Source organism: Mycteria americana, chromosome 1, assembly GCF_035582795.1.
Source record: "Mycteria americana isolate JAX WOST 10 ecotype Jacksonville Zoo and Gardens chromosome 1, USCA_MyAme_1.0, whole genome shotgun sequence".
NCBI classification, from domain to species: Eukaryota; Metazoa; Chordata; class Aves; order Ciconiiformes; family Ciconiidae; genus Mycteria; species Mycteria americana.
The window spans coordinates 214,087,361-214,101,924 of record NC_134365.1 but is presented as its reverse complement, the minus strand read 5'-3'; the positions used below and the strand labels follow the sequence as shown (position 1 = coordinate 214,101,924).

The window sequence follows — 14,564 nt, the reverse complement described above, 5'->3', positions numbered from 1 at the left end:
AATTTAGTGTGACAAGGGATACATGTAAATACTTACCCTGCTGTTCTTATAGCTGTGCAGCAGAGTAACCAACCAGTATCTTGAGAGAGGTACTTGTGTTTTCTGTTGCAAAGAGATGCCCGTGAAGAGTTGTTGCCTCCAGCAGGATCTCTGCTGGTAGGGTCTCTGCAGACTGCCCATCACCTGCAATTGCAGGACTTGCAAATAAAAAATGTCAGCCTGTTGGCTGGGGTGCCAGTTGGAGTTGGTGAACTGAAATCACAAATGGAGACAAAAGAAGAAAGTATTTAGGAAGTCTTATGCATTAAACCTGTTGGAGTATATGAAAGTCCAATTACAAGGAGTATTTGGAAGCTTTTCTGACAGGAATAAAATTCAGAGCCTCAGCAATTAAGTGAATAAGATACGAATAGGATATGCAAGAGCTATTAAATGACATGTCAAACAAACAATGGATAACATGATTGTCAGAAAAGTCGTATCTTCCAAATTTACTGGTGTTCTTTGAAGGACAAATATATATCTGATGATGATCTGATTGGTGTGTTATACATGAATTCCCAAATGATTTTGACAAGATTCCTTGCTAGGACTCTTCAAGAAGCAAGATCTTCTGTCTTCCAGGAATTAGTAAATGATTAGCAAGTAGTTAAAATATGTGAAACCAAACAAGGAATAAATAATCAGTTTTCATAATGGGAAGAGGTTGCCAGTTACGTTCCTGCTGTGTCCTTTGTTCTGGATATACCTAAAGAATCTGTAAAAAGGGATGAAGAATAGTGTGAGAGATTACATGAGATTATTTAGGATACAGAAATACCCTAACTCACCCATTACAGAAAGATCTGTTGATTAAAATCACTTACAAAATTTGATAGAGCAAAGTGCAAAGCAATGCATCGGGAGGAAAAAAGCAGTCCTATCCTTACACAGGGATGGGCTTTAAACTAGCTAGTATTAATCAGGAAGGTGTTTGAGAGTCGTCATGGACAGGTTCTTTGAACAAGTCAGCTCAGTACTTGAATATGGTCAAGGAGCCTAGTAAATGTTATTTGGAGAGAAAACGAGAACAAACCAGAAAGCTGTATAAATACATGACATCTTTTCAGGTTGAGTACTGTATGCTTTTTTTTTTTTTTTAATAGAGCTTCTCCTAAGATTGTAATGTTGACAAGTCCTTCACTTGGAATGTACTTAATATCAGCATTGTCTTGCAGCTTGAGTCATATAAGCCTATAAGCCTCCTTCTCTCGTCTGCTGTTAGGTGGGTGATGGAGGATGGACATGTGAGACTTCACTCCTTTTTTTTTTTTTTTTTAACCAATTTGTGTTGTTTTTTTCATATTTGGGTTTTTTTTAATGTTTTGTTTGAACTTGTATGATTCCTTGAATTTATTGCTGTGTGATACAGTGTACTTCCTTCAGTATCCCCTAAGAGCAAAAGTAAATGTATGTAATTTTCCAGCCCAGAATGCGATTTGGTATCGTATGTTTTAATCCACCAAAGAACTATCAGTACCGCTATGGTGTTCTGCATAATTGTGGCCTGAGTATTTCTGAACTTGATTTGCAACCATGTGAAGAGATTGTCTGAGACTTTGAACCTAGATGCTCTAGATCTGATTCTAGATCATGATGAGAGATTGGATGTGATTTGTATAATAGGATGCATGCTGCAGTTTTTGTATCTTTTTTGGTTCAAGGTATATTATAGTGGGAGCAGTAGTAACTCAGAAGCAAAACTATCCAGCAAGCCCCATGCAGCTGACTAATCTTACCCTTCTGGAGTTCTAGACCAAAGCAACAGATTAAAGGGTTTGTAGCTGGACATGTTAACCTTGTATTTACCTGCACAGTTCCTGATTTGAGAAGAGTTGCCTGTTTCCTTCTTTTGTAGCACCATGGAGGAGATGTGTTGGCAGGCATGTAGAGTGTCCTGGATAAAGTGACCACTTCATCTGTTCGTACCTTTACCAAAGTCCCAGTGAATCTTCAGTCACTGTGTATGCTGAAAATACGTCTTAGTCATCCAGTAACAATTAAAAGACCTAAATATGAAATGTAATTGTCAGCGAGAAGTCTGGCTTGTGCTAATATGTCTTTTTGATGCTCTTGTAGTATTTGCTTCCTTTTAGCTAGGGAAAACCACCAAAATTGAAACCGCTGCAAATATTTTCAAGGATGTAAAACTTAAGGCAAGAAAGTGCAATTAAAATAATTTCAGGCATTGTTTAATATTCTCACTGTTTCATAGGTGGGCAAAATTTCAAAAACATCTAAGTCCAATATCAGCACTAGCTTAGGCTGTGGATAGATGTTCTCATTCTAGAGTGGATTACCAAGCTAACTTGGCTGACTTTTTTTTTCTTTTTCTTTCTCCTTTCTTTTTCTCAAAGTGAATTAGGGAATATGTGAGACTACTCTGTTGGCAGGGCAGTGGGGGTGATGATCTCTGTTACGGATGTGTGACAGGCCAGCTGGGGGTTGTAATCTCTTCCGCTGGCGAGATCCAGAAGATTACATCTGTCTGAGCTTCAGATGGAAGTGCTAGGCTCCACTGTTGACTGTTAAATGAAAGGTGTGAGGTTTAGGTTTTTTGTTTTATTAAATGCAAAACCTCATGAAGACGTGGTTCTCTTAATCTAGCAACTAGAGTAGTTAAGTTTGTCCATGTACAGCTATACATTAACTTGCTTAATTAGATTCAACCTTATGTATCAACCAGCCTTTGAGTTTTGGATACAGTTGTACATTGAGGAATTAGATGCATAACCTCAAATAACTCATATTTCTCATTCTGATTTCTAACCATAGGCCATGTGAAAATAACCATGGAAACAATAACAAAAACTTGTTTTCATTTACTTTAGCAGAAGTTTAAATATTTCACTTACTGATTGGACATTTTAATTTCCACCAGGTTTTATTATGTAAAATGTTACTGTTGTTTCCGAAATCTTATCAAAATGAACACGTAAGCATTCGTAGAGGGATTCTAAACCATGCCAAAGAACAAATTCCTGTTTCTTTCCCACAGAGAAGACATTTGTTCTGTTACTTAACAGGTGTGTCTGTAAGATGTGTTCATACTTATTAAGATGTTTAAAATGGCTTCTCTGAAACTTCATACAGTAATTGCTTTCCAAGAGAGTCCTAATAATGAACTTTAGCTCCTGTCGCATTTGGCATTGTCATCCTGAGAAATTATCCTGTTGCAGCCGTGGGAATGAACAGTGTGTGTAATTGCCATTACATCACTTGCTGCTGATACACTGGCTCTCTCTTCGCTTATGAACATAAGCTGGCATTCCTCACTGGTAATGTTATTTTTGCAGAAGTATGAAATGAGGCTGATCATGCCTTTTACAGCGAGAATGAAAGTAGGCTAATCGGATGGTATTGATTAATTATCTTTGTTCTCCCTTCTGTGTTGTCAACATGAAATTTTATCTAAGAAAATTTCCTTTTCTATCCTGTATGTTTTGCCATTGTTTGTTGTATTTTGTTCTCTGTGTTTTTAGAAGGGTAGACTGCATTTTAACACTCTGTTTTCCTGAACTGATAGTGCTTATCAACTGAGCAGCATCAGTGTAATTGAAGTACATTTATTATCATGTTACCAAATTTCATGACTGCCTGACTATTGTTTGCTTCTGCAATCAACCTGGATTAGTTTGAAGGTGCAGATGTCCTGAACAGCCCAAATGTGGTTGGTGCCATTGTGTCTGACATGCATTTTGGTTTTCCACCTTTAATGGTGACCAATTTATAGAAATATTTTCTTAGATGTTGTCATTTGTGTAACTATTTTTTTCAACTCTTAATGTTGGAGGAATTTTGATAATTGAAACTGTGTGGACTCTTTGAGTGAAACCCAGGTCTTGTTGCAAAAAATGAGAACTTTCCCACCCTAACGGAACTGGAATGTCACTGTTGCTTCCAGTTGTAATGTACAGATTGGTTCCTTGGCTTACTGTAAATGAGTGGTTTACTGTTTTTTAGCATCAGTTGACTATCTGTATTTGGAACGTGATGTATGTTATAATAATCTGATTTGATTTCTGGCTCACCCGATTATATCCCTACATTCCACAAGGCACATCTGCCTGAAGATGAATTTGAACAAGTAGCAGAGAGAGGAGCAACTATAAGTTCTCTTAGAAGATTTTTCTGTAATTAATATCTGCAACTTTTCAGAAACATCTCTTGAAAGCATTGCTTTCTTTGAAGCAAAGTAATCCTTTAAATGAAATGGATAAATTAATGAAATATTTCAGGTATTTAACGTTTATGAAGCACTTTGGGAACCCCTCTGAGTACTATCCAACTGTAAAAATGTAATGATTAGTATTTATTTGTAAGTATTGATTAATGTAAAGGGAAAAAATTAATCTTAATAAAGCATGCGTAATTTTATGATAAAGGTAAAATATGGTGGTGTACATGAATGTTTCGGATGCTTTGCATGTAATATGTATACAAATTACATTTTCAGGAGGATACTTGGAAAATTCTACTTTTGGTCTCCTGGCTTTGGTGCTGCTTTACCTGCTTCTTACATGGCTATTCTCATCGAAAGGAAAAGCAGGTACGGTTTGTGTTTACGGATTTTCAGTTTTATATAATAATATTTTTTGTTTTGGTAATTTGATGATTGACATTTGACAATTCAGTGGTTTTGTTTCTGAATGCTGGAAATGTAGTTCCTTTGAAATAGTGTCTTTTGCAACCTGAGATTTAAATCGAGGAAGCGACAGTGAAAAAACACTTTACAAACATTCAGTTTCTTTTTTATGGTTTGTTTTTCTTGTTTAATGTGTAATTGGGCTGCTTAGGATTGCCCGATGAAGCTCGGTTGCTTAGGATTTCCTACTGAAGCTGTGTTTTTTTGTTTTTTTTTTTTTTTTTTAATATAATTTAAGTAATGTTTGTGATTAGTCACAGAGAAGGAGCATGCTAATGAAAGTTGCTGATGACTTGAGTTAACAGCGTGACATTAGTTAAGATAGAGAAGTAATAGGATGTTGTGGAAAAAACTGACTGGAAGAGCTGAAGTAATCCAAACTGGATGAAATTTAATGACACAGGAAGCAAAGCCTTTCACTTAAGGAAAGGTGCCGAAGTTCAGCTATCAACAGAAAGTTTGTTATGAAAGTATGAAGAGGGGGGAAGAAAGCTCCGAGTAGGCAAAAGCTGCCATTTGTAATGTGGCCATGAAAGGTGGCAGGTGAAATCCTGGGTTGTAAGGTTTTAACGTTTTGAAATTCAACTTATATTGGTAGCTTGTATCAACAGTGGAAGTTATAATGCTTAATTACTTTAATATGGAATGAGATGGGTTAGTCATCTAGTTAGTAGGTTTTATTCAAAGTAGAGAAGGTGACAGAAGGGTAATGTAAGGGATTACTCTTTAAAAGATGATGAGAGGGGTTTAGTAATAGAGATGATGTGAACGCGCTTTTGGTTACTATGAATATCTGAAACTTCCTTAAGCGGTCATTTCAAAATAACTGCAAATACATATACATCATGTTGTTGATTGACTGTCAGGCCCCATTCCTAAACTTCAGTCATGGAGTAAGCAACGCCCAAGCCAAGACTTAGGTAAGATTGTCAAAATTCTGTCCTTTTAAAAGAATGCATTATCCATTGTTTTTGAAGATTGGTGATGTGTAAGAAGTTCTGGAAAGGTGGGAGCACTTCTAAATCTCTTTATTTAATGTAACTATAGAGAAAATACTTGTAATAAAGTTACTAAATAAGTTAATTATCTTTTTAATGTCCGTTCTGGCTGACTGATTTTCATCTTACTGCATTGACTTCCTAAGAGGGTGGATACATTTTGGTATTTGTCTAGTTACTTAGACTCCAGCACCGCCGTTGGCATCAGTGTTTCATTTTGCAGTGAGAGCAAATGCATTTTCTCCCTTTGATCAGTGACAGCAGTAGCTTAACTTTTCTTACAGCCCTGTTACAATGTGAGGATTTTGTGTGTCAGACTTCTAATATTTCTAGATAACATTAAAGGGGAAGAAACCAGGCTGGTTGTCCATCTATGAGTTTCTTGTAGCTTTCAGACTATTTGTGAGTCAAGAGTTGAAACTGCTTGTGAGCCAAAACCCATACAAGGTTTTTGTATAACAGTGGAACAACTTCGAAAAACTTGCAAACCTAAGCTTGTTAAGTGTAGCAAAAAGAGTAGGCAAACAAATTTTATGTCAAATGGGGATTTCTAGAAGTCTTAGTGGCAATGTATGAAAGCTTTGACAGATTAACAGGCTCCTATTTAGCATCTGAAGTTTGAAAGAAATAAAAGTTGAAATAGAGGTGTGTGAAAATGACAAAAGTAGGTTTGTACAGCATGTATGTAATGAATAATGCTGAAATACTTAATTCCTGGAAGGTTATTCTCCTTTCTGTCAGAATCCAAAATGTGTGACCTAAGGTATTTTGCCTAAAAAGTTCACCTTATATTGCATCGGATAAAATGTTGGTATCGCAATATAACACATGCAGCTGAAAGTGTGGGGTCATTGTTATTAATGAAAAAAACATTGTTAAGGGGCATCAAAAGATAGTGGAAAGTTTAGTTTTTTTAAAATATTTTTTAAAAATAATAAAGTTGTTTGGTATTTTATCAGGTGCTAACTATGTATAATGTGTGAAATGCTGCTTCTGACAGTCTTAGTGAAATATGACTTTCTGATTTCAAATCTGTTTGCTTGTTACCTTCTGTTACAGGCAGAATCAAATTTTAATAGACTTGTAGTCTCTTAGGAAACTGATGTTTGACATGGAGACACAGTGGCATTTTTAGTCGTAGCCCGAATAGCTTACATGAAATTGTATTGAAAAATCGGGGAGGTGGGAAAAAGTCCCCATTTGAGTTCATAAACATATCTCTAGCCCTTTAAATTACTACTAGCAGCTGGCAGCAACATCAAACTTAATCACTTAATCTCTTCCCAAGTGGATAACCTATTTTAAGTACCTCACTGGCATTTGCTTGCACAGCATCCCTGTCAGTCCTGAACTTGGGAACAGCAGGCTTGTAAATCAGATTTTGTTCTGAGTGTTGCTGTTCATGTGTGCCAGCCTTGTACGTTTTATAATTCTTACGGAAGAATGGGAAAAAGAGATGGATAGCTTGTCTAGGCACATTATAATCCTGAGGAGAAGCATGTTTTCCAGTGTGTTACAGAACTAGTTTGATTATAGTTTGTATCTGTGTAATATGTAATTGCAAATTTGCATGGCACTGGTGATGAGAAGGGGAGGTGACATTGCACAGAAACTTCAAACAGGCTCAGGAAATAATCTGCATTATATTACGCCGCTACAGTTCTATAAAGATATGAATTGCACATTAGTATGTCCATGTGTATTCTATTTGGTGATTATAAAATATGGTTATCCTGTCTATGAAAACTAGTTTATTAGGATCTGGGGAAAGGGCCAAGGAATAAAAACACTTGTAAACTTTTTTGTATATGTATATATAAGTGTTCTGTGAGATTACTGGAAGAGAACTGGTCACATTATTATGGTTAAGTAATGTTTTGATAAGAATTATTTCTTAGATAATTGAATGTAGATACGTAAACATGGAGATTATGTGTTTCTAATGTGCAGATTCATATTCTGTGCCTTTAGTCCCTTACTCCGGTGGGAGTAACTCAGAATTTTTGCCTTTTTCTGGTACTCTCAAGCAGTGTGGGTTGCCTGTTAGGATTAGGAAGAAGCATCCTTACTGGCCAATGCAGAATTTATAAGTGACAGTCTGACATCTGTTAGCTGCATAGCTGGTAGACGTTTGATGCTCTGAGAAGTGCTAAGAGGGCACAGAGTTAAATTTCAGCTGATTTTGACTTTACATTATCTCATACAGTACAGATCTTTTTAATCATTTTTAGTGTTAGTCCTGCCATGTTATTGCTTTTTGCTGTATTTATGGTTCTGGCAGAGGTGTTGCAAAATGAGAAATGAAAACAAAAAATTTTGTAGGTGTTACTGGTGTGTTATGTGTTTTCACATGCAAAGAAAATGTTCATGCAAATAAGGAAAGGACTTCCTTTTCCTGGAGAAATGTACATAATTCATTAGAATGTACATTTTTCTAATTCCTTTTGATTATTTGGCCATAACTTCAACATTTTAATTAGTCTTTATGTATATATTGTCATAATAACTATGGCTGTATTATAATAAGTAAGCTTCTAACAGGTGCACTTGCACAAGTGTATTTAAAATAATAGAATTCTCTTTACAGTTTCACCTTTTTTACATCTTCTATTAAAGAAAAATGTGCAATTCTTTTGTCACAGAATTTAGTTTTGTACTGTTAGACATTAAAAGTTGTGTTAATGTCTCCTCAAAAATATACATATGACTCAGTTACATTAATTTCGTTAAGCTTCCTTAGGAAATCATTACATGCATTTTATTAACCTGTGTATGGAGTTGTTTTACCAGTGTACTCCTTGTTTACTCCTACAGGTGTTGTTACAAATTGTTGATAAAAAGCAATTTTATTTGTTTGTAATTTTGAAAAATGAATATTTTGCTTACGTCTTTTGGCTTCTGTTTGTAATTCAAAGTTACGATCTCCTGTCATTTTTTTTCAACATCTATTAAATGTTATCAACAAGAATTGAGCATATAGTAGAGGAGGAGGTATGTGGCTTAGACTGAAAGACATGGGACTACCTTGTTCTAGAAGCACCGAGACTGTTAGAAGGCAAGGAAGTAACTGAATATACTTGTTAAAATTGTTGTGAATGAAGCTGTTGAAATGTGATTTGAGGCTTGGCTGAAGCCAGCCTGTTACTGGAAATCTGATTAGATTGGTTGTACCTTACTGACTTCTAAGATGAAGAAGTCCGATAGCTCAGTGAAGAGCCTGTATTTAAGACCTCTGTGATTACTCTCAGGGAAAAGAATGATGTTCTCTTAAGTGTTTTGTAAATGTGCTGATGTTTCAAAACCGTTTAAGTTGTGTTTTGCTAATAGCTAAATGGCAAACCTCAGTTTGTTGGACTCTTGTTCAAAAAATAATGTATTAGTAAGTTTCAAGAACTATAACAAAAGCTTTAAGAAGGGACACAATAACAGTTTTAATGAAATTAATTGTGTTACTGCCCGGCTAACTTTTTTTTTTTCCCTGCCCCTTGTAAGTAATTAAGCCAAAGAAAGTTTAACTACAGCCACCTAAAAGTTCTGTGGCAGTTCTGAAGGGACCCTTCTGGGATTGCCCCCTGCTGCCCCCTTAGGCTGCATTAATGTTTACATACTGGCTGTTAACATTATAGCGGCGCCTGTCTCGTCGCTACAGTTAAGACTGTGTCACTGATGGTATTATAAAACTTGAGATTTAGGGCTTTTATAATTTGGTTGTAAAATCTTGCTCTGGGCGACTATTGGCAACATGCTTTTAGTTGAAAACTTTGGGTGTTTTTCATCAAAAAATTCAGTATACTGGACTCTCAGAAAAATATTTAAAACATGTGCATTTAAAAAGTGATATAGTGCAACAGTGCATGTTATAGAGAACATCTATATATACGTATAGTTAGTGTTCTTGGAAACAATTATTGCTATGTATTGCTTAGAAAAGTAGCAGAAACATTTGTGAAAGAACAACGTGGAATTTTTAGACTACGGTTGTTCTTCTGATGAAACATTCAGTTGCTGTTAGGGTTATTTGCTTGCCATAAATGCCATTAGTCTAAATACATTATAAAGGAAGAATATGGCAGTATAGTAATGGTAAAAAGTATATGCTGTAAATAAATACAGTGGTTTTGTGAGTTTGTCCATTCAGATACAAATTTGTTGGTATATATGTCTGTATACTAGTATAGTACATTTAGACTTGAGGTGACAATTTCCTTTCTCAAAATGTTTTACAGTTATTTGGTTTCATGTTGTATTTTAGGGAAACCTGTAAATCACCAGTATGGGGGGGTAGGTGATCAAAATAAGTAAACCAACTCTTTTAACACAGGAAGTGTTTTTGCAAGCTTTAGTCTTACTTGCCACAGGTAAGAAATTGAGAGAGCAAGCTACACTGAGGGATTATTTTTTGCATATTTTTTGTGTTGTAGTGAAAAAAGCCTCAAGTTTGGATCACTCACGTGAGTATTTTGTGTTGTAATCTGGTAAGGAGAGCTAGCAGGGAAACAAATTATTTTGGAGTTTTATTCCTTTAGAGTGGTTATTACTGTGAGATACGGAGGCAAGCTGTAGAAGTTAATGGGAATGCTTTTTTTTTCTAAACCAAAATATGTTAAAATCCATTGCACTTCAGCAACTGCCTTGGTGAGAGCCAGTGTTTGAGAGATCATGTTTTTATAGTAACAGCATGTAAACATTTGAACATATTTTGCTGCATGCTTTGAGGGCTGCTACTGCTACAGTTATCAGAGGGAGGGGAAACACTGGTTTTTCAAGGTTGCTTGGGAGTGCAGGAGTTGATCTGGAAGATGCTGTGATTGTGGGAACATTGTGAATGGCAGGTAGCTCAGGACTGGCAGCTCTCAGGAGTGTTTTTCATGGAAAGTAGCATCTCTTGCTGACTTTGGATCTTAGTGGGAGCTCTAAGAGCTGGGAGCTCTTGCCCAGCACAGGGCTAAAGTATTTCTAATCAATGATTTACAGTAATTTGTCTTTCTGAGAAATGGGTTCACCTGGCTTATGCTATGTTTATCCTGACACACTCAGTCTCCAGTTTGGAAAAAAACCCCACAATAGCCTGGTATTTTACCCTAGAAAGATTTATGACCTCTGTAGGCTATATCCCTGGCAATTGTAACTTTGTTGATATTTGCAAAGAGATTTCTATTTTTCACTTATTATTATAGAATTACGTGTTAATTCTGGAACAAGTTCCTGAAGCTGATTTAACTGTGTTCAGTTAAATCAATATTAATGAAGTCAGTTTTTAAGAACCACCTTTTATAAGCACAGGAGCAGGCAATTCCACTGTGTCGTAAGCCAAGCAAGCGGGGCAGAAGACTGGCTTGGCTGAACAGGGAACTCTTCATGGAGCTCAAGAGGAAAAAGAAATTGTATGATCTCTGGAAGTGAGGTCAGGCTTTGCAGGGAGATTACAGAGCTGTGGTTCACACATGCAGGGAGAAGACACGAAAGGCCAAAAGGTCAATTAGAGTTGAAACTGGTCACTGTTGCATCTGACAACAAGAAGGGCTTTTTTAAGTACGTTAGTAGCAAAAGGAGGTCTAAAGAAAACATTGGACTGATATTTATTGAAGATGGTCACCTGGCTAATAGGGATGAAGAAAAAGCGGAGGCATTCAGTGCTTTTTTTTGCCTCAATCTTTAATAATACTGATAGACCTTGGGCTTCCCAGTCCCCTAAGTCGGAGGACCACAAGTGTGGGAACAGTGAGTTTCTTTTTGCGGACACTGAAATTGTAAGGGACCAGCTGTATCAGCTGAATGTTCACAAGTCCATGGGGCCTGATGGGATTCATCCCAGAGTACTGAAGGAGCTAGCGGATGTGTGGCAGGACTCCTCTCCATCATCTACCAAAGGTCTTGGGGGTCTGGGGAGGGCCCTGCTGACTGGAAGCTAGCCAATGTTACTCCAGTCTACAAAAAGGGCGTGAGGGAAGACCCAGGGAACTACAGACCTGTTAGTCTAACCTCAGTTCCTGGAAAAATTATGGAGAAGGTTATACTGGGTACTACTGAAAGGCATTTAAAGAAAAATGCAATCATCAGGGACAGTCAACATGGATTCACAAAGGGCAAATCCTCTTTAACTAATTTGATATCCTTCTATGGTAAGATGACCTGCCTAGTGGATGAAGAGAAGGCTGTTATTTAAGTTGTAGCCGGATTGTGAAGCAGTCCTGTGTGAAGGAAAAGGATGTCCTCTGTGGATCATAAAAAGACGCTGCGTTACTAGCAAGATGTAAACTATGTGCTCCATTTGTAAAAGTAGCTGCAGAGTTAAATTTGCTGCATTTAAATGAACTGTGGAAACCATTTTGTTCTTTACGCAAGACCGTCTCTCCCATACTGTGCTCTTAATTATTCCCACAATCAGTCTATCTTTCACCTCTGCCCTTTACTTCTTGTGATTCTGTGTATGCACATAAGATGTAGGTATAATCCTTATACTTCTGCATGCCTTTTAAAAAGAAGTGGTTACAGTCAACACTTTGACTTTTCTAACCATCTGAAATGTGTGTTCCTATTTCATACCAGTCATCTCTTCCCAGTCAGTTGAGTGAATTGCCATTATGTGTCTCAGTTACTCTAGATAACTGTCTTAAGCTACATTTCATCCACTTCAGATGGCAAAAGTTTGGCAAGATGAATCCTATAGTTGTGAACAGAGTAAGAAAGATCCTTGGGGATCAGTGATTCCAGTCCCATGCATTTATAGTCAGTCAGCCCAGGTTATAAACTAATCAGGCTTCTGAAAAACTGTAAACATGTCTGCAGAAGTGTTCAGCAACCAAGTTTCAGGAATTTTCAGCCTGCAGCATTTGAGTGTTGGAAAAATTTCGTCCAGCTTGCTTGTGAGGTCCTTGAAGTCTTGCACAAGATGGAAGAGCAGGAGAGCAGCTACAGCTTTATAGTCGACAATCCATTTTCTGGGATAACACAGGCAGACAGAGTGAGAATACTGTAAGATCCCATGTGAAATATATACCTGTGATTCTGGAGATGCTGGAGAATGTGTTGCGGACGTCTGGGTGGGTCTGTACAGACTGGCTTTATTTTCTCTTAGTGTTGTTACAGTCAGGGCTGAGCTGGATCATGCAGGACTATTTGATTGTGTTTGCTCAATGGTCTCCAGTTCCCTGAGTTGCAGGAGGATTTACCAGCTTAGGCACAGCACCAGCTCTGAGGTTACTTCATGAATAATAATGTAAAGACATCACTGGCAGCACCCATTAAGCTCTGGACTACCTTTGTCAGTTCATATGGGGCCAGCCTGGATGGACAAAGGGCAGTGCTAAGGTCAAGCTACAAGCTCTGATAGATCCCAGGTGACTCTATGTAGCTAGCTCTTCCTGTGCTGCTCCGTGAGTAATTGAGACTTGATTATAGTCAAAGTTTAATTTTTCTTACTATTCTAAGGACCACTTTTGGCAAATCTGTTTTTGAAATGTTCACTTTGTAGGCTGAAAACTAAGCAAAATGATTTAGTCATCTGAGTATTAGTATAATTTTGTATTCTGTTTTTCATCATTAACCCCCAAAACCCCCCAAAACCCTAGAAAACTTACAGTCCTGTTAGAATGCCTGCAGATAAAATGTTAACATTCAGACTGCTGCTGAACATTGGACTATTCTGCAGTCTGAGTTGGATTCAAATGGCACAAACAGTGGATTAATTACTCTGTTCTGTCTGCTTGGCACTAACATCCAGGAGACACTCATTTGGACTTCCTTGGCTTAAGCAAACACTTAATACATCTTCTGTGTCTGAATGTTTGCGTGTAACATGCAGCTCCCAGAGGGGGAATAATAAATATTCTGCTAGTACAGAATAAACTTCAGATGCTGCCTTGGTGAGCTGGCTATAGTGCTGGCTGATGTGGCAATGAAAAGCATGACATTTACCTGGCGAGATAACATCCATGCCTACCATGTCTCTGGTACAATGGCTGAAAGTCTTTGAGGGAACTTTTCTGTGATATGTTCCTCAGGTCTGCTTGTAGGATATTGTTTTTAGATAGTACAGGTGAGAGGAGCTTAAATCTTTGTTTCCACATGAGCTACACCTATAAACCATCTGTAAATGAAGTGACTCTTTCCTGTAGCCTCATTGCTCCCAAGGAATTAACGTTGTTGTTAGCTCCTGCAGCAGGAAAAGTGTGGAGGTAGAAACCTAGAATGGTAATGATTTGCTATATTTAACCATGCAAAGGTTTTCTGTGGTGAAGATTACAGCAGTGTACTGTGGTTAAACATCTTGCTTCCCCTTCCTGCCCTCTCCCCTCCACATCCCAGGACAGAAAATGACATGGTTTTATTTCCTTTAGTAAGTCCTATGGATCGCATAGTGTTTCTTGTAATCAGATGACCTCCACTCCAGATTGAAACTTTTTGATAAAGTAAGCATGTGCCTTTAAAACCTTCTCGTAAAGGTGGTCTGTCTGAGAAGCAGGAACAACAGAGTCCACGGCATTAAATGCAAGCATAAAACAGGTCTCATGAGTTTGGGCCAGTACCTGTCATCGCAATCCAGACTGCTCCAACTTTAGTGAAAGACTGAAACAATATGGACTGTCTGGTAGTACAACACCATTTTGTCTACTTGAGGGAATTTGTATGTGCTCTATCTTGCTTCATCAATGATAAGTTCTTCCTTTTAAGCTCTTCTTCAGTGTCTGTTATTCATTTCTCATGAGCAATGGACTGAGGAACGAGCAAAAATGTTCTAATATCAACCGCTTGCATTTTGGATCTTTGAGCTTAAAGTTAGAAAATAATAGGTTCAGACTGGACTTGGCAATAGCTTCTTTCTGTCTTTGGAAGGTGAAATGTTTCATTAACGTCCGCCTGTAGTATCTGGCATAGTTCAT

General features: G+C 37.4%; 1 protein-coding gene across 2 annotated transcripts in view; it reads left to right on the top strand.

The window, feature by feature from the left end:
• Positions 1-14,564, top strand: part of TMEM135 (transmembrane protein 135) — a 189,022-nt gene that overhangs the window by 17,548 nt on the left and 156,910 nt on the right. For both annotated transcript variants that reach the window (XM_075491147.1, XM_075491148.1), the window contains exon 3: positions 4,496-4,588. In XM_075491147.1, coding sequence (XP_075347262.1) covers positions 4,496-4,588 — 93 coding nt within the window. The remainder of the gene's footprint in view (positions 1-4,495; positions 4,589-14,564) is intronic.